This window comes from Misgurnus anguillicaudatus, chromosome 20 (assembly GCF_027580225.2).
Source record: "Misgurnus anguillicaudatus chromosome 20, ASM2758022v2, whole genome shotgun sequence".
NCBI lineage: Eukaryota > Metazoa > Chordata > Actinopteri > Cypriniformes > Cobitidae > Misgurnus > Misgurnus anguillicaudatus.
Window position 1 is genome coordinate 13,867,313 of NC_073356.2, and position 27,585 is coordinate 13,894,897.

Genomic DNA, 27,585 nt, shown 5'->3' on the forward strand with positions numbered 1-27,585 from the left:
TCCAAAAATCACAGTCTAAAAAGACAGGTGCATTTATACCTCCTCTGTCCTAAAATGTAATGTCATATTACATTTACATATGGTATGATTTTTTGGGAGGGAATGTACAAATCCTACTATGGCGAAGACTGAACGCATTGAATCGCTCCTTGGTTGCTTGGTAACCTGTGGCGTCCAGTCTACGATCCTTTTGGTTCATACATGAGTCACGCCTTCCGAACGAGTCAGCACTTGAAGATACGCCCACATGTGGGATAAAACTAAAATCTATTCACAAATTTAAATATAAATTGATTTAAATGGGAAATAAAACGTGGGTGCTTCAATAAGAAAATCAGCTGTAAATTATTTTTTCATATTTGTTCATTTATTTAACGCCTACTTACTAATGTTTACTTTTTAGCCAATCAGTTACGCCTACCAGACCAACGTCATATTGCGTATTGAATATTCACAGGCCAACCCTTCACCATAGTACAATTCCTAAACTGGGCTTTCAGGATTAAGCGCGAGGAAAGGATGATGTCATATGCGAAAACTTACCCCACTCCCCCTAGTGAGAGGCGCTGATTTGTCTTTCACATATTTTTCACCAGAAGTTTACGAAGTGATCGAGACACATCGCGACCCCGACTTGAGAAAAAGTGACACTTGGAAGATTGACTTTACCTCATCCTGAAATCACACATTGGAGTTTAATAACGGAACGGATTTATAAACTGAGCCCCTCATCCTGGACGGGCTAAAAACTTTAAACCGAGCAAAATGAACCGGAGCTTCAATAATAAATCGCAATCTTTGCGTAGCTTAAACATGAATGCCGTGGAAGTGAAAAGCAAGGTAAGTTTTATATAAAAGACGTGCACGGTATCTTTCGCTTTGTTGCATAGTTGTACGATGTTTGCAGTTGGGAAAAGTATGGATGGCTAACTCTGGTTAGCAGCCCATCATGTCAAGTTAATATTATTCAACACGAACGCGTAGTCTGAAGTGATCATAGTGCCTAGTAAATGCATTTAAACTTTTTTTTATGAGGATCTATTTTTGCATTTGCGTTTTAGTTCACTAATTTAAGTCTTGTAGACAGAGTCGTGCGATAACCGTTTCGGCGCCTGAACTGTCACTGAACTCGATACTTTAAATAATTTGCAATCTGTTTGTTTTAACTATACATGCTATAAGTAGACTTTGTTGTTAAACATCAGACGAACGTTATAAAAATGTAATTTTGTACATTTGGATGCAGCATGTGGCTTTCAGATGCGACCTATCTGATTTGCTTGTGCATTGCATAGTGTCTGAAATTTGTACTTTTCATATCAGTTCAAATTAAGTATCACATTTACACCTCATATAATGTTCACTTATAGAAGATAACTGTTTGAAATTGATACTATATACTAATATAAGGTTACCTAGTATCTCATATAGGATATGATATTGGTAAACTATCTGTATGTCTGTCTATGTAGTCACGTGTCCATGTTTCATTTAGTAGTTCCTATTAGGAATAACATGAGCTTAATTTAAAACCAAATTATATATTCATATTCATCATCAAAGCGAGACTTTGAACTTTCATATTTTATGGGGAAATGCTTGACTGACAAAGTTTCAAACAATATGTTAAAACAGAAATCTCTTTATATCTGACTGACATCACTTGTTAACTCAGAAACCATAAAAACGTGTAAAAATATTCAAAATTGAGTGTCCGGAGAAACTTTTTGTGAGAAACTTTGGCTAGACAATTTCTATAATGTGGATGTGGTGGTCCTGATTGCTGGAATGTTTGGGCGACATTCCCGGATCCAGACTACGTTTCCATTGTCTTATTATTCGTCTCTGTTATTTGGCCATGCTCTAATTCATAACAGCGACTGAAAGGCCGCGCTACTGTTGTTAATGAAAGGATCCACTGTTTGGGGTCTTTAAAGACAAGAGGCCCCCATTTTTGGATAAGGCAGAAACTTCCATATGAATGTTGGAGTGATACGGATCCACCCGCTTTCCCACCAAACCCCGAAAGACCCAATACTTGTTGTTAGTTGTCAGAAAGCCCCAACTAAAGTATCAATAGGTGAATGCGTGAAACCAAAACCTGTGAGTCAAGAATTTTGGTGTGAATGCTGACGGGTGGGTCTTCATGATCTTCGATGAACTTTGATGATTAGTAGTACATCTTATCAATGGATGTGTTGTTTATGAGTCATCGCTGTGATGTCACTCACCTCTCTGTATCACATGTTGTTGTGTTTTTATAATGTCATCACTTAGTTCCTGTACAGTATATTCCAATCAAGGAAGGGTTGTTCTTAGAGGAACTCTGTTGGCGATAAGAGTGTGGGAGAAGAGAGTGTTTCCCAAGTGAACCATGTCGCAATGTTCTTTGTGAGGAGCTAGTTTTGTCTCCAAACACTTTAGATCTAAAGAAAGCTCACTGATGTGTCTAGGGCTTTGTACGTCTTCCAGAAACACTCCCCCGACTGCTCAATCCCTGCCAGATTCTCCCCTGATCTATCTGGATTTCAGTTGGAAATGTAGTCTGATGGAGCGCTATGCTGACACTTGATAAGATTAGGTTTAGGGTACTGCCTAGTGCCTAATGTCGTACAGGTATTTAACAGAAGATCTGTAGTGTGTATTTGGCTGTAGCGCTGTGTTTCAGCTTGCCCGGACCTGCCGGGGTTTGTCGATTGATGAAAAGTTTTTAGTTGTTCTCAGATTACACAGGATTTGATGTTGGAAATTGGGCCAGGTTAGGCTCTGCTTAGGCTTGTACCTTCAAATTAGCCGGGGTCATGTCGTGGGTTTAAGGCAGCAGTGATGATCACAGGTTGTTCAAACAGTATGTCACATGAGTTTGCACATGCGCTGAAGATTAGGTCCAGTTGAAAGTGTAATGTATGCATAACATTTAAATTTCCAGTCCCTTTCTCGATTTGACATAAAAATGTACACCATGCACTATGTAGTCTTGTGCTGTTTAATGCTTTATTAAGTCTATTTAAGATGATAGTAAAGTGTCTATCCTGTATTGTCTTATGTAGCATCTTGGTCCTAAAGAAACATTGTTTGTAGGGATGCATATCAATTAATCGCGATTAATCTATAGCAGAATAAAAGTTTTTGTTTACATCATATATGTGTGTGTACTGTATATAATAACTTTGTATAGTTAAATGCACACACATGCATGTATATATTTAAGCAATGTTTACATGTGTATATACATTTGTATATTTATGTATAATTTATATTATATATAAATATAAATACTTAATATATAAATATATTTTTTCTTAAAATTATACATGCATGTGTGCATATTTATATATACATAATTATTATACACAGTTCACACACATATATGATGTAAACAAAAACTTTTATTCTGCTATAGATTAATCGCGATTAATTGATATGCATCCCTAATTGTTTGGTTTCACTGGTTGAAATGACAAGAAAGGTGCTATGGCTCTGACTCTCTATCTAAAGATAAGAGTAGGATATGGGGAAGTCTCCAAAATGTCCTGCTGTTTCTGGCACCCAGTGTTAAAAAACAAGTGGCTAATGTTTATGTTTAACAAGGTCCTTGATAATTTCGGTTTGACCTTAACAGTTTCACTGGTGCACTTATTGAAGGATGAACTGGAGCAGTGCAAACATTTCAGTTGAAAGTCAGCGCTGCTTTAATTGCAATGCATTCTGTACAGTCTTTTATGATAGATGATGTCACACACTGTGGATCTCTCTTGAATTATATGAGACAAAATAGCAACAGTTGTATAGGTAAAGGTGTACTATGTGTACTATACCCTGCCCAAGTACGTTTGAACCCCAAAGTCGGGTTCATTTGCCTGGGCGCAATGGTGTGAGCGCAAACTGTGCCGAAGCACGGATCTGAAAGCTTGCCGTCAACTATGACATTGTCTATCATAAAAGACTGACTTCAACTGAAAAGTTTGCACTGGTTCATCCTTCAATAAGTGCACCAGTGAAGGTCAAACTTAAATTATCAGGGCCTTGTTAAACATAAACATTATATCCTCTCTCAACTTCAGCTGTCACAATAAAAGCTTCTGATACGCACGGCATGATTAAGTGCATGAATAATCATGTGAGAAATTTGAAAGCATGTTAGGAGCATACAATATGCAAAGAAAGCGAGCATGAACCGTTCTGTTGAACTAAATAATGGCAAAAATATGACTATCATTGTCAATGGATAAATGAAGAATATGATATTTTTAAGATAATACTAGAAAATAGCTGACATAATGCAGCTCAGTGCTCAAAAAACAAAACAAAACATGGTTTAGGTATGAAACATACATCAATATTTATAACGGATCGATGCCACACATAAAATATCAATATGAGATACATTTATTTTGACACTCTCAATGTCCTCATTCCCTGACGTAACGTCCATCTACGCAGTTCTGCCAAAGCGCACATTTTTGGTTATTTTCGTCAGCAAGTAAATGCGATGCAGCAACAAATCGGTTGTAGCAGTGAAAACACTGCAAAAGAGTCAGAAGACGAGCGTGTGTTTAGCACTGCAGGTGATGTTGTGAAGGCAAAACACAGTGTCCTCTCTCCTGAACATGTTGATCAATTTGGTTGTGTTTTAAAGAGAAACTAACTCATCTAAATCGTAATTGCATTGATGTTTCGGCAAAAATGTGTTTAGACGAGAAATTGTGGTTTTAAAAGTGTATATTTGTTATTTTTATTGTCAAAAATGACAATTGTTTCGCTAGATAAGACCCTTATGCCTCGTTTGGGATCATTTATAGTCCTTTGAAACTCTTACTGTTACGTGTTGAGTTAAGTGTTAAGTGTTGGTGTCCATTAAAGTCCATTAAAATGAGAAAAATCCTGCAATGTTTTCCTCAAAAAACATAATTTCTTCTGGACTGAACAAAGAAAGACGTCAACATTTTGGATGACATGGTGGTGAGTAAATTATCTGGATTTTTATTTTAAGAAAATTGACTATTCCTTTAATGTGTCTAGCATCGGAGATCACACTCATTGACGTATTTTTAAGTCCCCTGAAACGCAACAGGCTATCAAATATAGTTGCTAATGTTGACCGAATCTGTCAGTAACTGATGATGAAGTGCACAGTTTTCAGTAGCTCATGCTGGATTATTATGTAGCAGGTGCTGATGTCATTGAAGCTCATTTGAAACCCATTGACATGAGCAGAACAGATTCACTGTCATGCTGTGTCTTGCCTGTTGTTTTCAACAAAATGATTGTGTATCTTAATTAAACATAGTATTAACAAGGGTGCTGAGTTGCTGGATTACTTCACTACTGTTTTGCATATAATAGTTTATTTAGTCATTATTTAGATGTTAATTTAACTATGTTAAATTTGATTCTGTTGTGTACAACTAAATGAAGAATATATTTTTTTCCATCTAATCCAAAGGTAATTTTGGTTAATTTTAAAAAGGTTTGATTATTTCATTGGTTTGTAGTTCTTGGTATGTAGTCCAACTCGGATTCATTAAAGGAATAGTCTACTCATTTTCAATATTAAAATATGTTATTTCCTTAACTAAGAATTGTTGATACATCCCTCTATCATCTGTGTGTGTGCACGTAAGCGTTGGAGCACGCCGCGACGCTTCGATAGCATTTAGCTTAACCCCATTCATTCAATGGTACCAATCAGAGATAAAGTTAGAAGTGACCAAACACATCAACGTTTTTCCTGTTTGAGACGAGTGGTTGTGCCAGCAAGTTTGGTGGTACAAAATAAAGCGTGGCGCTTTTCTAAGCGGATTTAAAAGAGGAACTATATTTTATGGCGTAATAGCACTTTTGGGAGTACTTCGACTCGCCTGAAAAGTCCGCTCCCGTTCTCACTCTCATAATGGGAGAGGGAGGGTGTTACTGTGCCGAGTCGAAGTACTCCCAAAAGTGCTATTATGCCATAAAATGTAGCTCCTCTTTTAAATCCGCTTAGAAAAGCGCTACGTTTTATTTTGTACCACCAAACTTGCTCGTATAACTACTCGTCTTAAAGGGATACTTCATCGATTTAGCATTCAGCTTTGTATCTGTAGAAACCCGGCAGTATTACTGAATGACCATGTTTCCCTCCCTCATTTCCCCCTGAGAGGAGAGGTATCTGCATTTTGGTTCTGCAGAAAAGTCCTCCGATGATGTAATATGACGATTTTTGGTGAAGCTCATCGGGGGACTTTTTTGCAGAGCCGGGATTCGGATGTCTCTCCTCTCGGGGGGAGGTGATGGGGGGAAGCGTGGTCATTCAGTAGTGCTGCCGGGTTTCTGCAGATGCGGAGCTGAATGCTAGATCGGTGAAGTATCCCTTTAAATAGGAAAAACGTTGATGTGTTTGGTCACTTCTAACTTTATCTCTAAATGGTACCATTGAATGAATGGGGCTAAGCTAAGTGCTATCGAAGCGCCGCAGCGTGCTCCAGCGCTTACGTGCACGCACACAGATGATAGAGGGATGTATCAACAATTCTTAGTTAAGGTAATAACATATTTTAATATTGAAAATGAGTAGACTATTCCTTTAAATGAATGATTAAAAATAATAATTTTAAAGTAATTTTAGGTTTCAGTTTTGGTTTAAGTACATCCAGTATTTTCGTTTCCATTTCGGCCCAGAGTTTTTGATTCATTACTAAATACAGAAATATGGTTCTCTGAATCACTTATCCTGTGAACTACTGCATGTAAAGTGGGCTTTGTCAGTAAAGTATCACTTGTCATGACTCGATGAATAGATTACATTTTTACGCTTACGAGCTCTGATGGTTTTTGCGTAAGGGGAATTTTGCACATTTTCACACGTAGTCAGTTTGATCACATGCCTGCCATCCCGGAGACCCTCAGAATATATTTCTGTTGCTTCAGATTCATGCTAATAACAGGTTGCCATTGGCTAATTTAGGACTTTCATTCTTAGGGCATAATTACAGAAGTACAGCAACCCCGTCCACAAATGACTGCTGGGAAGCTGCAGACGTTACCGCTATTGCGGAGCACAATGCGAGGTTTGTGTTTTCAGACTGGATGGGGACAGTCAAGACATGCATCTGCATTGCAGTCACGTGATCAGAGATATAACCTCAAGCTGACCTCATGCGTGCTGCTGTTAGATGCCTGTAACAGTTGCGGCTGGTGACTTCTCTTCTGAGGGGTGCGAATTTAAAATATATAAGTGTGTTGCTCAACATGTTAAAATATGTGTTCTTACATCTTATTACACGGCTGTCTGGAATGCTTGATTCTGATTGGTTGAGACATTTGCAGGTTCGTTCTTTTCAAATAATAACCGTTTCAAAGTAATAACGCATAGCCGGTACTACTTGTATGTTTTAAATCCCTCCGCTCCAACAAAGATTACTGTTTGGCGCCATCTTGTGACAAACACTGGACAACCACAATTAAGAATGGAAAAAGTTTGACATTCATTTTAACATGTACGGAAAAAACTAAACATTTAAACAATGGATAGAAGAACGAACAACGACAAGACACAGAGAGCTTACTGAGACTGAACTTGACAAAATAGAGCATGACAGCTACGAAGCCAACACTCAAAAAAATACAGAATGGGCTTTAAAACTTCTCAAAGACTGGCTAAAAGAGAAAAAAATGGAGACAGACAAGTATGAAGCAGAAGATCTTAGTAAGGTATTACGATCATTTTATGCATCTGTGCAAAGTTTCGCGGAAGGATAAAAATGTTAATTTATAACAAATATGCTTCGCGTCGGGTCCTGATCACACTGTCAGGGCTTATTTCCCGAAAACTACCGGCTGCCTCTACATTATCCCTTACATGTGAACCTGTGCGTCATGTCAAAATGCGTACCTGCTGCACACGTGTCAAAATGGTTTATGATAAAACAGACGCTCACGTTCACAAAATTCACAAGACACTAACTTAAAGACCACTCAACTTTTTGGAAAATATGCTCAAAATAAAAAAAAACATTTGATTTTTACCATTTTGGAATCCTTTCAGCTGGTCCGGGTCTGGCGCTAGCACTTTTAGCATAGCTTAGCACAATCTATTGAATCTGATTAGACATTAGCATCACGCAAAAATAACCAAAGAGTTTCTATATTTTTCCTATTTAAAACTTGACTCTTCTGTAGTTGCATCGAGTACTAAGACCGACAAAAATTAAAAGTTGCGATTTTTCTAGACAGATATGGTTAGGAACTTCACTCTCATTCCGGCGTAATAATCAAGGACTTTGCTGCTGGAACATGGCTACAGCAGGTGTAGATATATTACTCAGTGCCCGAAAATAGTCCCCTGCTATTGAAAGATACTAAGTCAAGTTTTAAATAGGAAAAATATCGAAACTCATTGGTTATTTTTGAGCGCGATGCTAATGGTCTAATCAGATTCAATGGATTGTGCTAAGCTATGCTAAAAGTGATAGCGCCAGACTCAGAGATCAGCTGAATGGATTCCATTACGGTAAGAATGAAATGTTTAACTCTAGGGCAGCTGGAAAATGAGCATATTTTCAAAAAAAGTGGAGTGTCCCTTTAACACTAAACTCTGATTACACATGAGATTAAAAAAGTAAAAAAATTCAGCTCTATTTTTTAAATTTTTTATAAAAAAAGAAAAAGTATCGCAATGTATCGTAACATAAAACGTATTGTATCATACCGTGATATGTACCATATATTGTCAATACACAGCCCTAGTTGTGATTTGCTCCACATCGTGCACGCTCGAAAAAAAGTCACTGGTCGCCACTGGCCTATAATATTGTACGTTGTACTGTATCATCATTAAAATGTTTACAACATGCTGCCGCCTAGTCATTGGTTATTTTTACGTAAGGGCGCATGCGGTACGGACGGCTCCTGTAGTGTGTTTTAGAAATTTGTTTGGTTTGTCCATCCGCGCAGCTCAGCTGCAGATGTGGATGTTACGAACGTAATGGGGTGATTTCCGTCGTTGTCGAGATTTATTCTGCTTACTCATCGTTCTTCATTGTGTTTCATGCTATTGTCTCTCAGACCCCCTTTGCCTCCGTTTCCTCTTTACATACAGCACAGCAGCCAAGTTCATGACAGCAGAGTCGAGTGGTTATTCTCCATCTGCCTGGTAAAACCTGTTGGAGGCCTGTCTTTATCTTTCAAAGTCTTTGTTTTCTGATTCCTCATGTATTTAAAGACTAAATAGATCAACCAGAGAATGAAAAACAAGATAGCTTTTGTTTTGATAAAGCAGTGTCACAACCAGACATAATCGAGACTATATTATGTCTATTATGTTGAAACTGGGCCGAAGGAAGATTTGACTTTAATTTGCTCTCGCTGCTAAACGCTTGACATATCGAGGGATTTCACCACATCTTTTCATTTCCGTTAAATTACGCTCTAAAAATTTTTGTTGGGTTCATACTGTTTTTGTGTAGGGTACAACTTTTGCACAATCATAGCTGGCATAATAATGTCCATTGTGTAAGCAAATCGCTCTTTGAATTGAATCTTTTCAGCGAATCACTTGAACTACTGTGCGGATCATCAGCATTAGTTTTCTAATGTTTGGTAGTCTGTAAACCACTTAAATACGCTATCATGTCACTTCTTTGTAGGCACATACTGATTCCTGTTTTAATTTGCAGTACGGAGCAGAGTTCCGGAGGTTTTCCGTCGATCGGCAAAAACCTGGCAAGTTTCAGGAATTCTACAGTCTCATCATGACCATCCACAAGATCGCAAACATGGAGGTGATGATCGGATACGCTGACATCCACGGAGACCTTCTCCCTATCAATAATGACGAGAACTTCAGCAAGGCCGTGTCCACCGCACACCCCCTACTGCGAATCTTTATACAGAGACAAGGTATGACCTCTCTCCCTTCATATTCTTCCCACCCACATCCCTTTGTTCTCTGTTTGTGTCTTAGTTTTTCTTTCAGCTGTTTTTTTGTCCGAGGTGGATGTCCCACCTTTATTTGCAGCATTGTTTGTTGTTTCTGCTCTGTAGTAGTAAGATGAAACTGGAGAATTGGCCATGAAAGTTAATCATGCTGGTTTGTCAGGGGTTAAAATGTAACAGAATGCGGAGTGAAGTACATATTTACAAAGTGATCCAGTCCGATTAAGCCCACTTTTTTGCCTCCTGTGAACCGTCAGGCAAAAATACAGGGTAAACACAGTCATGTGATCTCTGATTGTATGCTTTGTTTTTCAAGCATACAAATGCACACGTATACAAACACGCCATCCTAAAGTGCAGCTATTATGCCGTCACATGTTTTTTCATGGCCCAGCACACATTCATGCGTGCTTGATAGATGGCCTGTGGTCTGTAGATAACTTTCTACAGGAAGGCTGCTGGTTTTGATGGTAGGGAAGAGAGTGACAGTTCTTTCCTGTAAAGAGACTCAGACTCTTCCTGTAAATCCCAGTGCACCCTTAAAGACAAATCTGCATCCTGTAGCCAAACTGTTACAAGGTCTGTGTGCTGTTAGATAATGTTTGACCAGTTCAGTCGTCTGACAGTCTGTTCAGATGTCAGGTGATGCTTTAACTTCATCTCTTATTGCTTTTTAAGGCATGGTTGATAGACTGATAGATTTGTGACAGTATGTGAAAACCCAGCTAAAGTAATTTTTTGTGATTTACTGTTTTTACATAAAATTATCCAACATTATTTTGTGAAAATATAACATTGATATCTTTAAATTGGGGTTCAATGGTATGTCATGCATTCAGATTTATTAACACAGTTTAAGAGTTGGTTTTCTCATGCTTAACATAGGCAAAGTGTCAAAAAAGCAGTTGGACGTATGACAGAGTATTTCTGTGACGACTGTTTCTGAAAGTTTTTTTTAAATACGGGTCCAGCTGACGTATCCGGGGTAAGCCATAAGTATCATTTCTTTTTATGGGCACTTCCCCTGGAAAACCACACCCACACGTCAATCAGCGCGGTAGAGCGAGAACTGAGGACGCTAAGGGCGCACTCACACTATCCAAACCAAACCGCGCTCGGGCGCGTTTGACCCCCAAAGCCTGGTTTGTTTGACAAGTGTGATCGCTCTGTTCCGTGCCCGGGCGCGGATTGGTTAATCGCGCCACGGCCGGGTTGCAGAGGTGGGCCGGAGCGCGGTTCACTTGGGCACAGGCGCGGAAGGCTGTGGTGTGAGTGCATTCGCGCCTGAGTGCGATTCAAAAGGTGAAGACGTCAGCTGCGCGACCACTCACCTTCATCTGCCGCCGTAAAAACCTTTTGATGCGCACAGCAGGGTTACGTGAATGTCCGAGCTGCGCACGTGACAGATCAACTAAGCAATATGATGACATGTGAGAAGGCTGTCTGTAATCGCGCACCAAACGACTCCGAATAAAAAACAAGGACTTATCATTACGGTGGGTTCCAGTGTTAAGAGAGAGCTTTACTTCCTGCTTTTTTCAAAACAATCGCATTTTAATGACGAAAGCGCGCCTGGACTCGGATCGATAAAAAGTACAGTGTGAGTGCGTGCACCTGGGGGAGTAGGGAGGGGTGACAATCGCGCTGGGGCATGGTTTGGTTTGGTTTGGACAATGTGAGTGCGCCCTAAGTCACAGGCATCGCTACACGCGACAGCTTTGTTTTATATTAAGACTCAACAATGGCACGAAAGAAAAAGTGTGTTTTTACATGTAAGGAGAAGAAAGCCAGCATTATTGAAACGATGGATGTAGTTTGTTTATCCAGCGTAGCAGCAGAGTTTTGCTTGTGTGTTTGTTAACGCTAGATTTCAAGTACCAACTGGGTCATGAGTTGCAGGCAATAAGACTTCTGTGTTATGTTGCAAATAGGCACGTAACAACATGAACATGAAGTGAATCATAAGCTATCCAGTGTAACTGGCTCCTCCCGCAGCTCGTAACTCCTCCTTACAAATTTATTCGTACGTTATCGGAAAAAAAAACGGTACAGCTGATCTGTCTTTCATACTCTCTATAGGTAATGCAGATTAACATTAGATATGCAGAAACAGCGTGTGTTATGGTAGCTTTAATATTGACTGAGTAAGATCATGCCAAAGATTGAAATTAAAGTGAAATCAATGATTGAAATCAAACTTTGATCTCCAATCACATTATCAGATTATGAGACTTTAGCCGGATGTTACAGACAGGGTCACATTTTTTTAAATATTTTTACAATATTTTTTCTGTCAAAGGCCAATGCATATTTTCGCTTGAAGTCACAATGAAACGAAAGTGGCGATTGTCGTATTTTCCTTGTCGTGACGTTTGTCTGAGTGAAACGAGAAATAAAAGGTAAAGCTGGACTTGAATTCGTCCATCAAGAATCGTTGAAATTTGGGTCATGTTGCTATTTGCTAATCGCTGCGACCTTTTCACAGGCTCCGCCCTCTTACCATTCCTTGTGACCAGAAGTAAATAGAGATTGTTATGTGGAGGAAAGGAGATTACCATTTTTGATTTAAAGATTATGAGGGCACATTATTTAAAAAAAAAAAACAAAGCTCACAGATAAGTAATTTGAAACAAAAAAACACAATATCCCCCCCCCCAAATAAAGTTTTTAATATTAATTTCATTATGACTTTAATTTAAGGGTAATTTTTGTGATCGACCAATGTGATTGGACAAGCAGCATTTCCAAGAGTGATGATATTTTGTATAACAGCTTTGAAACATTTTACTTATAAAGTTTGTATCGTACTTGTTTGTCAGTGTTTACTGAATGGACCACACTGTTTGTGGAAAAACAAATGGCCACATTGTGTGCAAGTGTTAGTTAATAGACATTGACTTGGTATATTTAACTACCATTTAAAGGGGACATTCCACATGACTTTTTTAAGCTGTAAAATAAATATTTGGTGTCCCCAGAGTACATATGTAAAGTTTTAGCTCAAAATAGCATATAGATTATTTATTATAACATGTTAAAATTGCAACTTTGTAGGTGTGAGCAAAAATGTGCCATTTTTGGGGTGTATCCTTTAAAATGCCAATAAGCGGATGAAAAGCAAACATTGATCACCATAATGGTGGTTTGTTGAAATTAAAACTCAGTTGTGCTGTCAATTATTTTCTCACTCTCTTTCTGCACTAAATGGCAGTGCTGTGGTTGGATGGTGCAGATTAAGGGGCGGTATTAAGACCCGCTTTCTACGTCATAACAGGAGCGAAATCAGAATGACCTAATCTTTCACATGCTTCCAGAGAATGGTTTACCAAAACAAAGTTACATTTTCTTGGTCAATAGAAGCACTAGGGACATGATTATAGCACTTAAACATGGAAAAGCAGTCATGTGCCTCAGTACAGCAGCATTCCTGCTATTGTAATAATGCTGACATCAGACTATTAAAAAACTTTATTAGTTTATAGAAAATTGTTGTGTTAATGTTATTGATACAGATGGCAGTTCATTTGTGGGTTCAGATCTCTCTGTTCTTAAAGGATCTTTTCGCCTATAGAAACCAGGTCACAAGACTAACGGCATGGTAGGCATTTCATGCTAACAAAAGAGCCACGTGAAAAGAGACAAAAACAGACTTCATCAGGCTGAGTTGTGCTCATCCCAATGCAATTCTGTCACCACACATTTAAGGTATGAACACTGCTCTGCGATATTTGCATACTTTGCATCTCTGCAGTTACACAACTGCAGTCCACTAATGCCTTGAGGAAGACGCAATGCAAAGTCAAATTTCCGAGAACAGCCTTCAGGCTGTTTTAAGCATTCATAAGGCAAACATTAGCTTATACTCAGGATTACGGATTTGATCAAACCACTAAATTGATGTGTCAGACTTTGGAGCATAAATCCTCATGTGCGTTTGTGCTACAGACACAAATGTGACTCTGTACCACAAAACCAGTCATAAGGGACAATTTTTGTGAAAACTGAGATTTATATATCATTTGGAAGCTGAATAAGTAAGCGTTTCATTGATGTATGGTTTGTTAGGACAGGACAATATTTGGCCGACTATTTGAAAATCTGGAATCTAAGAGGGCAAAAAAATCTAAATATTGAGAAAAGTTGTCCTTAGCAGCTGCATCCACTAAAAAAAAATAAAGTTTTGATTTATTTACACAATATTTTTTTATGATCTTAACGTAATATACTAATGATTTTTTGGCATAAAAATTTTTGACCCGTACAATACATTTTAGGGTACTGTAACAATCTACCTGTGCTACTTATGGCTAGTTTTGTGGTCACAAATGATTTTTTGTTTTTTTGCCTTTATGATTTTTTTTATATGTTACGTGAAAAAATCTAGACACTACAATATTATATAGATTTAGAAATACGCCCCTTTGGTCAAAGCAATCACCAGTCTATACCTTTGCAACCTCATAGTAAGGCCCAGATCACACCCACGAAACCCTAAAGTGATGTTACTGAGTTTTTCTGGGATTTTCTTGATGTCGATGCGTTTTAGCGACGCTTAGGTGAAATGAGTGGAATGCAGTCAGACCGTTCAAGCACGTAATGTTGTGCTCCTGGCTTCAGTCGTGGATTACGTAAGCTGTGTTTTCTTGCGACAGCACAAGCTTTTAAGTGGTCAGTGGGATTTGTACTATTATGCTAATTCATTTGTTTGCTTGTGGCTGTGGGTGCCATTCAGCGCTCATAGTGACCATTGTGAACGTGGAACAATGAGGTGCTTTCTCACGGTTTGGCTTCTCTTAACCTGAGCGTGAGTAAGCCCGTAACAAGCAGCGCTCGGTGGGCGTTACCGGAGAGTCCCAGCATTCCCGTCACTCATGAGGTCCTGATATATAGACACACTTACAGAGATAGACACTGAGTCAGAAAGAGGTTAATGAAAGAGGTGTACACGCATAGAAACGCCATGTTGGAGACCACATGAACTTTGGAGGAAAACAGTCAGTTTAAACGGACTCCAATATATGACAATAACATAAAACTCACCAATAAAATAAAACACATATATGACAATAAAACTTAAATCTTGAATTGTATTTTATATGGCATCAGTAGATATGGACGTGCCACCTTTATGGTTAAAAAAGCCAATTACCTTTTATGTTATATTGCATTAAAAACAAAATTATGTAACTTTTTGTGCTTATCATAACTAAACCTTTATAACTAGTTAGGCAATAAATGTTGACAGACCAGATACAGCCCACAGGCTTTTCTTCAGTTTTAACGAAATAGTTTTAACATATGCAGACAAAACAATAATTTTATAACCCCCTGGAGTCAACAAAGCCCTAAAACTTTATATTTCTCTTAAAACTCATTCTCCTTCTCTTTTCTTTTAGAAAGGTCACCAGTTGAGACTTCCTTTATTTAAATACTCCATAAAGAACAGAAGAAAGGCAGTCTGCCTTAATTTCCTTTCTTGGATTCAGTCAGACGTAGACTTGATGTTATTCACTAGACACTGACTCATGGGATTCCTATTCTCGGTTAAGACCCAGACTCAGACCTATGCCCTGTAGAGATAGACACCGGGGACTTCTACGTTCCACATTAGATTGTGCATTGTGGGAAAGACCCACCTGATGTGCACCTGCCCTGGCCTGTCGTTGGCCAAAGGCACAGTAATGTTCTGTAGATCTTTGTATAATGATCAGAACAAATAAATTCTTGCAAAGGAGTACCACAGCTTGGTTCTTTTCAAAACAGTTTTATGTTAAAGGAATAGTCTACTCATTTTCAATATTAAAATATGTTATTACCTTAACTAAGAATTGTTGATACATCCCTCTATCATCTGTGTGCGTGCACGTAAGCGCTGGAGCCCGCTGCGACGCTTCGATAGCATTTAGCTTAGCCCCATTCATTCAATGGTACCATTTAGAGATAAAGTTAGAAGTGACCAAACACATCAACGTTTTTCCTATTTAAGACGAGTAGTTATACGAGCAAGTTTGGTGGTACAAAATAAAACGTAGCGCTTTTCTAAGCGGATTTAAAAGAGGAACTATATTTTATGGCGCAATAGCACTTCTGGGAGCACTTCGACTCGGCGCAGTAACACCCTCCCTCTCCCATTATGAGAGTGAGAAGGGGAGCGGACTTTTCAGGCGAGTCGAAGCACTCCCAAAAGCGCTATTACGCCACAAAATATAGTTCCTCTTTTAAATCCGCTTAGAAAAGCGCTACGTTTTATTTTATACCACCAAACTTGCTCGTATAACTACTCGTCTTAAATAGGAAAAACGTTGATGTGTTTGGTCACTTCTAACTTTATCTCTAAATGGTACAATTGAATGAATGGGGCTAAGCTAAATGCTATCGAAGCGTCGCAGCACGCTCCAGCGCTTACGTGCACGCACACAGATGATAGAGGGATGTATCAACAATTCTTAGTTAAGGTAATAACATATTTTAATATTGAAAATGAGTAGACTCTTCCTTTAACAAGAAGCTATTTTTGTCCAAGTAAAAGTAGAAATTAAAGATGCACCGATATATCGGCACATAATCTGTATCAGCAGATAAAAGTTGTAAATTATTTTTAAATCAAGTTTCAAAGTTGGCAAAAAAACGCATCATGCTGTGTGATTATTTTGAATTGGACTAAAACAAGGAGTAAAATGCAAAAATATCGGTATCTATCGGTATTGGCATATGCAGTTCTGCCATAAACGAAAGTAAACGAATATCAGAATCACAGACATTTTGTGTCGATACATCCCAGATGTTGCGTTAGATGTTACATATAGACGGTTTCAGCAGTAACAACATAAACAAGCGGCTGTCGCGGTCCGCACGTAACTTCCGGTAAACTCCGCCAAGAATAAATAACAACAAAGTTCTTTAAACGTAGTTTATTTAGGTAACACTTTATTATAATGTTCATTAATTAACATTAGTTAACTACATTAGTTAACATGAACTAATGATGAACTGCACTTGTGCAGCATTTATTAATCTTTATTAATGTTAATTTCAACAATTACTAATACTTTATTAAAATTTGGTTAACGTTAGTTAATGCACCGTGAACTAACATGAACAAACAATGAACTGCTTTATTTCTATTAACTAACTTTAACAAAGATGAATAAATACTGTAACAAATGTATTGCTCATGGTTTGTTCATGTTAGTTAATACATTAACTAATGTTAAATCATGAACATTATAATAAAGTGTTACCTTTATTTATATAACAAGCAAAAAACAACAACACATATATTACCTAGGAAACCAATTTTTTTTTATTTTCGACGAGGCATTTGTTCAAGAGATCAGTTTAGCAACTAGTCAGACCATTAAAAAAACCAAACCGGAAGTAAAGTTCGGATCCAGACGTGTATCACGTGCGTCCGATGAAACCGTCTATACATATAAAATAAGGGATGCTTTGATCAGGATTATCGAAGCCAATACCGAGTACAGATTTCTTATCGTCATGATCGACCGATACCAATTTCTCTGTAAAGGCAAAGAGAGAAATCCAAATTTGCAAGTTGCACACGAGTAACGGGTTGTAAAAATGCTTGCACTGTGCATGCGCATTCAGGAGCCCTATGATGACAAAAGTAAATAAAAAGATCAGTTCATGAGATCAGCAAATTTAGTGAGTACCAATAGAGTCATTTAATGTGATGATCGACCGATACCGATCTATAGCCGATCGATCGGAGCATCCCTAATATATACACAGACCACTGTCTAATTCTGCTTCCTCTCTTCATGCAGTTTGCATATATGATAAGTAATCCAAATGAGGTGTGAACAAAGCGTATTGAGAGTCTGGGAATTAGTTTTGTATTCCTTGCGTAATTCACCACTGTCATGTCTCTGTTTGTGACACAATAATCAGCTGTAGAAAACACAGCCACCCTGTTGTGAAGCTCTTGACTTTTTAAGCTTAAACCGGTTCATCTTTGTCATGCAACATCTGTTGATTTAATTCAGGAGTGCTTTTGTATTTTGTTGTTACAGTGAAAGTTTAGTGGATAAAAACAGACACATGTTCTTTGTTTATTCGAGCCCAAATTAGAAATGAAGTTGATGGAGAACACATGTCCCGTCTGAAGTTCTAGTGTGCTAGAAGGGCGGCTACCACTTTAAGGGCTGAAACATTATGCGAGTACATAAACGCAAACGCTTTTATGTACGCATGCTTCATTTCAGGTGTTGTTACTTTGTGAAATAAGATAAAATCAAAATACACATGGTGCCAAAATGGGCACTAATGATGATGGCGTTTCATATCAGCTACCAATATGGTAGGTTTTATAGGTGTGACTGATGCTGAAAATTAGTAAAAGTTTTAGACTCTTGACATTGTGACTGAGAATGAACCTGAAGTGTCAGGTCAGGCAGCTCGGTTTGCTAACAGTTTATTTAAATAATATAGTACAGTTTCAAATTGTTATTCAAATTCATATGAAAATGATGAGGTACATTCAAACAGCATAAAAATGCAAATTAGTTCAACTAACTTTAATCTGAAATATTGCATTTTTTTTCCAGTTGTAGTTGTTAACAGTCCTGGAGATCTGTATAAATTGGGTTATTTAAATTCGCAGTGACCGGTTCAAGGACTGAGACTAATACAGGACATGAAGGTTTCCTATTTGTGTTTTGTTCTGTTGTTTTTGAAGACAGACAGACTGAACTAAAGAAAATAAAACTACATTATACTGAACTAGAAAAACTTGTACTTCAGACAAAGGTGAAATCACACATATATATGAGATATATATGAAGAGTTTGGTTCCAAAACGCAATAAATCCATTTTGGTAAAAACGTGTTTTCAACAAGATGAAAACCACTATTTTCTGTTACAAACTTTCACATAGCATCTTTAGGCTATAATAACATAAAAAATGAAAATCCATAATTTGATTTTCAAAGATTTATTATAAAAACTGATTTTGATATTATATTTGATATATAAAACTGATATTGCAAAATGCAATAAATTCGAAATTTTTTTCTGAAATGCTATAAATCTATTGAATCAATATATAAATGTGCATTCATCTTTGCCATGTTATATTCATTTAGTTGACTAGTGGTATACACTGATTAAAAAATTTATGGCATTAATGAAAACACTTACTTTGTCATATTAAGAACACTGTCATTGCTGTTGTCATCCTTGGAATGTCGTTGCTGAACTTTTTTGACAGCAATCAGCTGTGAAATGTTTTGGTCCTGCTCGATTTTCGTTGACTTCAAGTAAAATAATGTCGTTTTTTTATAAGATCCCCTGGGGTCAATGTGTTGGCATGACAGAAGCTTGATGCTGTCGCGAGAACAAGCACAGCCGGCATTTTTTTCTTTGCCTAAGTGCCTCTAACGTAAATTATTCGATTTTGATGGCTTACGTTTCTTCCCCGCCAGAGAAAACCACCACAGGTTTATTGATGCCATCAAAAGTATTATTTTGATTGTTTGTTGATCACGTAGTAAAAAGTAGATGAGGAAAACTAGGATTCTGTGTGTATTCAAAGCGCCACCATTATTGTTTACAATGCGTGTAATGGTGCGCTGTAATTTGTTGAGCGGATTTATTGCATTCTGCAGAGAAGGAGGAGTGGCGTTTGTCGCGGTTTGCAAAAAGGGAGAAAAGATGACAGAATAACACAGCGGATATCAGACTTTGCGTAAAATGAAGAATTTACTTTTAATACTGACCTGATACAATACAGTACTGATTTTGGCGGTAAATATATATTTTTTTTAAATGCCGTTAATTGCGTTTAGGAACTAGTGTTGGGCGATATGCCCCATTTTGAGATCGTCCTATCATCAGCCTGTGAAATCGGCGATACACAATAGTATGGGGGGGTGGGGCAGTAGTTTACTAATTCTTTTATTTCTTAATTTTTTACTCATTATAACAAGTGACTTGATTGGTGGACAAAAAAAGAACAAGAGCAACACCGTCATGACCGCAACCTTCTTAAAACTAATGCCATTAATGCGAGCGTGTCATTAAAACCCTATCATGATTACTTAATAACTGTAAAAAACATGCATCTGCGCGCGCGCACATACATACAAACAATTCAATGCATTTGTTTGGTGCTGTTGCAGAAGGCTACACGTGTCAAGCAGTGGTGCTCTCTCAGGTGTGCCTTTTTAAACACATCGGTCCAGCGGAACGCGATCACATTTTAAACAGAATCCTATTTTAAACACGAGGGATGGTTTGCTACAACTCATTATAATGCATATCATAAACGGGATTAATACCTAGTGATCTGACTTCGGACAGAGCGCAGCTTTCTGCACGTACGCGAGTGTGAGAGAAGCGCCAATATGCAGCGGGTCATATTTTTTAAAAAAGGAAAGTTTGCCTCAGCTCGCATGAAACGCATAAAACTGAACAAATAGATAAGGATTACTACTTTAGTTTATGTTTAGACTTCGGACAGAGGTGAGAGCGTGTGCACGTGAGACAGAGAGAAGCGCAGCTGCTCATGACACGATGGATTTAGTGCTACAGTAGAAGGAGTCCAAGACGCGCGCATTAAGTGCAGGTAATGAATCCTCTCTCTACAAGCTCTCCGCGTAAAGTGAAGCCCACCAACTCTCATGCGAGGAAAAGCATGCAATGTGGATGTTAATATAAAACTATGATAATAATAACAACCATTCGCCAACTATCGTCATGACTATCGCCATGAAAGCCTACCATTGGCGATATGTCTGGAGATCGTCGATACACAATACTATCGTCTATCGGCACAACCCTATTAGGAACTCTTCATATCCACTTACATTGTGTGTTGCCAAAGCAATCACACCTGAAAAAAATGGAAAGTAGCATTTTGACTTGCTGCAAACATAAAAATATTAAACAATGAGCACACTGTGGTGTCCTTTCATGCTCAAAAATGAATGGAATTTGACAGCTCACGAATGCATTCAACTGAAATGTCTTTGCATGCACTTGTAAATGTGCCTTTCAATATATACGGTTCTGTTGAAACTACAGGAAATAGTTTTTCATGGAATTTTCTGGCATTGCCGGTTCTATGCACTTTGGAAGACTAATTTTAGAAGAGTTGCACTCTGAAAGTTTCTTCCACAGGGAGAAGAGAATAATAAAAGCCTGAAAGCAGTCCATGATATGGAGTGAGGCGGCAGACAGTGAAGGCTAGAGAGATGACCGGGAATGGAGAACTATGTGGGGTTTTGTTTTTATAGACCATTTTGCCAGATGTAAACAACACTGGTCCAAAAGCACTTCCTGTTGTTTTTTTTTAGTTCACATTAATTTTACATTTTGATTCTAAGACCTAAATTTGATTCTCGAGTTATACATTTTCTGTTGGTTGTATTTTGTTCTAATATTAATTAATGTTAATATTTTCTTCAGTGTTAAAACACTGAAAAAGGAAGTGCTTCTGGACCAGTGATGTTTACATCTTGCAAACTGGTTTATAGGAAGAGTAGGCACACAAACAGAATTTATTTTGATTTTTCATGTCATGACCAGGGCCAGACGCAGTCTGCAGAAATTTTTTGGTGTTCTGCTGAATTTTTTTTAAGATCTTAGAGAATTTAAAGAACAAGTTGGGTATTTTACACTTAAAGTCCTGTTTTCAGATTGTTTATGATGAAATAGAACGGCCCCGACTGAAATCTCGACACACGCGGCCGCCCCGATAATCTTCGGGGGCCCGTGCTCCACCTCCCACCCCCACAATGGGTCCAATGGTGCACTGGAACAATCCCTCCCAAAATGCATCAAACCCCCGTCCACAAAGACGTGAAACCCACCGAGCGGCCAGGGGCGCCCACTGATACTCCCACACAAAAATCGCTGCAAAATACGCATTCCAACAGGTTTTATCGTAGTTTTTGATGTGCTGTGAGGTACGGTATTACTCTGCGCCGGGAACTTTGTTTCTATTCTTGCAATTGGCAATGGCGGATTAGCGCCACCACATGGGCTGGAGTGTCTATTATTCAAGCTCTAAGCGGAAGAATGTACGGGTGTGAGGCGTTTGGAAAAATAGATCCACAAGTTTACAACGAATGGTAAAACAGCTGTTGGAAAGCATCTTTTGCAGTGATTTTTGTGTGAGCATATCAGTGAACACCCCTGACCACTCGGTGAGTTTCACGTCTTTGTAAACAAACACCCTAAAATTCTTGGGGCAGCCGCATATGTCGAAATTTCAGTCAAAACCGTTCTATTTCACCATAAACAATCTGAAAACAGGGCTTTAAGTGTAAAATACCAAACTTGTCCTTTAAGCTGTAAATATTACAAAATTGCATCTAAAATAATTACTTTTTAAAGACTTACAATGAAAACGAATAAACCAAACTATTAAGTCCTCTGAATTAATCTGCACTAACATAAACCAGATAATGTGCATGTCAAGATAAAATTATATTTTGTATAAAATAACTTATATTATTATTTATAGTGTTATATATTAAAGCAGAATAAAAAGCTTGTGTTAATACGTTCTCATTACGAATTTAGCATGTATCAAGATAATTTCATCATTTTTACAACACAATGTAAACGTTTTTATTAAACATAACAAGAGCACTGTCTTGTAAACGGGTTTGAAATGATCATGTGCTGAGTGCTGACTGTCGTGTCACATAGACGACAGAGTCAAGTGAGATCTCAATACTTCCGCAGTATGTTTTTTTTTTTTAAATCTCAAATATCAAACGGTTCTCTATCATTAAAAACGGTCACAGCCAACATAATGCGCAGGGTTTATGTACTGCTTGTCAATGACGGCTCACAAACACGAGCAGGATATGTGTCAATGATGGCTACTCGCATATACAGTCAAGCACAGAGTATGTGTGCTTATCAATGACGGGCATTAAATACGCGGATGCGGATTCTTGTCATTACAGACTGCTTTCACTTCTATAGGTGGGTTAAAGTCAGTGTGAAATCAACATTTTGTTTTTTAATACATGTTTTCTTTTATAGTCATTGATTCATAGACTTCATCATGAACTAGCTTCTCCATAATAAGTTTTAGTAATATTTTTAACCCCTCCCTTCTGTCACTGTTTCCTCACCATAAAGCTGTTTCAAACCATTTCTTTGTTCTGCTGAACACAAAGAAAGATATTTTGAAAATATGAAGTAACCAAGGAGATCTGGGGCACCATTGAAAGTGAATGGTGCCCCAGTTTAGTTATCAACATTTTTCAAAAAAATCTTTATTTGGGTTCAGCAGAACAAAGAAATCTATACAGGTTTGTAACAACTTGAGGGTGAGGAAACAATGACAAAATTAAATTTTTTTGGTGAACTATCCTTTTAATGGTGCTTTTCCATTGCATACTACCCCACGGTTTGGTTTGTGTCAGGTCAGCTCACCTCACTTTGGCTTGGTTAGCTTTTCCATCGAGTTTAGTAAAACTTTGGAGTGGGAGGGATTATAGGCGTGTCATTATATGTGTGCTGTCTACTGCTGTGTGACATCATACAAGTTAGAGCGTTGTTGTACATTCCCATACATACATGTATTTCTCAGTCCGCACAAAATTAAAATTGACCACCACAAATAGATGTTTGCACATCACGTTTATCACTACCTCGGTCTCACATGACAGTTTCAGTACAAACACTCATGGTGTCAATCGACGCACTCCGCTGAGCCTTATTTAAGTTGCATTTAAGCGTATAATGTGGGCGTGCACGTCGCGAATGTGCCGCCACAAACTGCAAGTCTGGGAAATTTTTTTTATTGTGTTTCTGATTCTCAACCTGTGGATGTTTTTCATCGCTAAAAGGGAGTTTGGGAACTTATAGCAGAGCACAGATGACAACAGGTTTACTCGAGACAGCACAAGCTAGCATGAAGGTAAAGCTAATAATTTACATTATAGCGATGACGCTGGTAGTGACTATTCTCTCAGACCAATCAGGGATCTACAGTGTTTTCGCGTCATGTTTTGGTATCAGCTCGGGTCGCTTGGAACCCCGACCGAGTACTATGTACATACTGAACCCAGTGGAAAGCCCCCAAAAGTGGGATAACCTGACCCGACCCGGGTACTATGCAATGGAAAAGCACCACAAGATGCCTCTGATGTGTTTTTGCCTTATTATTAATATTTAGCATTTCACATGGCTAGAATCAAAGAAATATGACAACAACTGTTTATTTTAGTGAGTGTAAATCCTTCATAAGGTCCCAACTTTTCCTCCCTTCTTTGCTCTTGTGTGTGTTATTTTTGGAGGCGGCAAGCATCCAATCATAAAGTAATCTCTGTCGTATTAAGGTTTAATTGTTCATGCATCTTTGCTACAAAACGTTTGTTTTAAGTACTTTTGAAATGCATGTGCCCTAAAATTAGGTAAGTAAATCACTTGAATAGCTGTGCTTTCTATAGCGCAAGGGGCATTTAATACTTCTAGAAGGTTCTGCTTTGTTATTTCTTCGGCTTCTTCGTCTGTCTGCTGCCTCAGCCAACCACAGGGAAGCGTTCGCACATCTGGCTGGACGATGCAGAGCCCGTGGGCTTCTGGGAACTCTGTAATAAGAGAATGCCTGGCCTTCAACGCACACACCTCACCCACAGCTGTTTGTTCTCACCGTGTTGCCGCCACCACCGCAAGCAGGCCTAAAAAAATCTATTTTTGCTATTAGGATCTAACGCAGAAACGAATCCCCTTTCGCTTATGTTACATGCCTGATTGTTTTGATTCCGAGTTTCTCTCTCTGTGCTATGCTTGTTACGTAAGGACGTCTGTTGATTATGCAATTCACGTGCCGCTGGCGAGCAGATTTGCATTCGGTTGGGCCCCGGGATCCTGCTGAGATTATTTTTGGCATGTGTGGTACTAGCAGGACCATGTGTTGCTTCTTTCATACGGGGAAAAATGAAGGATGAAAAACATCACTAGAGGTTGTGTTCCTTTTCTTCTGGCTGAGTTTAAAGTTGTATTCACAGTAGCACGGCCTCACTCTCTTTTGTCAGCGCTTACTTTGAATAACACGCGCCTTTTGTCTGCACAGCAAGTGGAGCTCGAGGCACTGCCATTAACAGCAATGATTCTCGGAAACATCGTACAATAAACGTTATTCATGGATTGCTATTATTTATTTATTTTTTAAAGGGAAACAGCAGCTGTCATGCCACTTTTTGACACAGCTGGGTCTTTTCAGTAATGGGCTTTTTTAAATGGGGGTCCCTGCTCTGTTCTATGCTAAACCATCTTTACTTGCTGCTTTTGAATTTATCTGGATTAGCAAGGGTTCCAAAAATTTCAGACAGACATGTTTACCAGAATCATCCATTTACTCCGAGTGCCCGTTTGAAATATTGAAGTAATATTGAAGCAGTAATTAAAGTAAAGGTCCATTTGTATGCGTACGTGAAAGTCTACGTACTGTGCATGTGACGCAATTTTCGTCATCAGAATAGTGCAGATTTTTGAATCCCGCGCGTAATGGATAGTGTTGTGTGTAGCCTAGGAAATGCATTACATTTTGGTGCAATGCGTATGCGTCGAACGTCAAGTAAAATAAGCTAAACTGCACATACGTCATAGACTGTAAAAAAGATGGACGACACAATGTCACCAGAGGCGGAGCCGCGATATCAAACTCCGCCCAAATGCTCGTGCGCCCAATTCAGCCACGGCCAGTCATAACGACACGCCCCTTTTCTATAGCATCAAATAACTAGCTAAAATGAAACTTATCACAAAAATTAACAATTAAACATATATCAGCGTGATAACAACTACTTGAAAGGACCAAAACCATCTTTTGAAAATTTTTGTTGAAAGTGTAAATATCTTTTTTTTTTAGAGCAGAGTCCCATTCGTTTGCATGGAGAGGGCGGGGTTTATGACTTGTACTGCAGTCAGCCACCAGGGGGCAATCAAGAGCCAGAGGCTTCACATTTTTTAACTTTGGGTTCACACCAGACACACCAGGCGTCAAATTTGTGTCTACCGTGCGTAGTTGGACGCTTGAACATTTGAGTGTACTCGCTTCATTCGTGCGTGAAAGCTGCGAGTGAAATTCTAGTCATCGAGAATGAAAATTCGCGTCATTGAAGAGGCTTTTGCGACTCCGCTCGCTTCCTGTAATCACGTCACTACTAGAGCAAGCTCCTGATTGGTAAACGCGGCACGTTTTTCCGCCAAAGTTCAAATATGTCAATTCGCGCGTTTACCACGGCAACACTCAATTCGCGTCATTCGCACGAACTAGACGCGCGAATGAGGCGGAAACGCGTCTACTGCGCTAAAGGCTCATTCGCGCCGCAAGACCTCCAGACGCGCGTCAACTCGTCTTTACATTGACTTAACATTGAAATCACTCACGCTTGACGCCTCTACCGTGGCTTATGTGAACGCAGCATAAGACGTATGAGGCACACCCGGTGTACGTTCGCACACACGTAAAAAACCTATACTCCAGGCTTTAGCCATTGTAGGCTTTCATTCTTGACCTGGTCATTATTTAAGGCACCATCTTCTGTTGATCAACTAAACAAGTAGTTCTGCTTCAAACTCATGCAATTGGTTAAGCCGATATCAGGTCCAGGCAAGCCGTCGTAGCCTAGTGGTTTGAGAGTCAGGCTTGTAACCCAAAGGTCACCGAGTTTCACACCCGACAGGTTTGCGATTGTGGTGCCCTTGAGCAATGCACCTTAACCCCAATTGCACCCCAGGGGGTGTAGTGATAGCTGCCAACTGCTCCGGGTGTGTGTGTGTGTTTACGACTTGCAATGGGATGGGTTAAATGCAGAGGTCACATTTCAAGTATGGGTTACCATACTTGAGAAAATGTGTCACACTTTTACTTTCACTACAAGCCACTAAAACAGAAACTAACAGATCTTTCATCAAAATCTCATCATAATTATCATCAAATTGACTTCCTGATGTGACATTGGTAGATCTTTAATTTATGCTTACACAATTCTTTTCCACAATTTTTTTTGTACTGTAATGGACAGATTTAGTCGTGCTGATTCTGGTTGATATATTGTGCTGGTTGCCACTGAGATCTGTTCTGTGTTCTTCTGCCAAGCTTAGGCTTTGCTCGAGCCTTTGGATGACTGCTGTAAAATGTGTCTGTGTTGTGTGGTCCAGCGTGTGTGGTACAGTTAAAGGATGCCGTAAAAGAGAAAATGTGGGAGGCGGAGCACAAGCTGAGTTTTTTGTGTCATACAGGTGGATCGCAACGGAAAGTTTGACACACATTTTCCTTGTGCAGTTTTTAAACACGCACAAGCATGGATGAGATTTCAGATTCACCTTTTGGACTTGCATTTTACTTACTTTGTGTTTTTTTATATAAAAAAGGCCTTTGTTCTACTCCTACGTATCTTCCAACAGTCGAAATCTTCCAACCTTGGGGTCTATAATGTATTTTTTCCTTTTGCATACTGGCGGAAAGAAATTTTGCCAGCTTTTAAAAGTTTGCTGTTTTTGGCCAATCTTAAAGTCCGTTTGGTCAAGGGATTCATTTGCTTTAGGAAGAAATTGGTAGTGTACCCGATACGAAACCACGTATAGTTAAGTACAGCCTCCTGAGAACCTGAACCCGTGACCTTACATTGTGCTAATTCCCTTCCATACGGATCATTCGACACCACCCGACTGGAGAC

General features: G+C 38.8%; 1 protein-coding gene across 1 annotated transcript in view; it reads left to right on the top strand.

The window, feature by feature from the left end:
* The first annotated feature begins 306 nt into the window (after nucleotides 1-306).
* pard6gb (par-6 family cell polarity regulator gamma b) overlaps nucleotides 307-27,585 on the top strand; it is a 48,332-nt gene continuing 21,053 nt past the window's right edge. Inside the window, exons 1-2 of the mRNA XM_055220107.2 lie at nucleotides 307-840; nucleotides 9,657-9,879. Coding sequence (XP_055076082.2) covers nucleotides 766-840; nucleotides 9,657-9,879 — 298 coding nt within the window. The 5' untranslated portion in view covers nucleotides 307-765. The remainder of the gene's footprint in view (nucleotides 841-9,656; nucleotides 9,880-27,585) is intronic.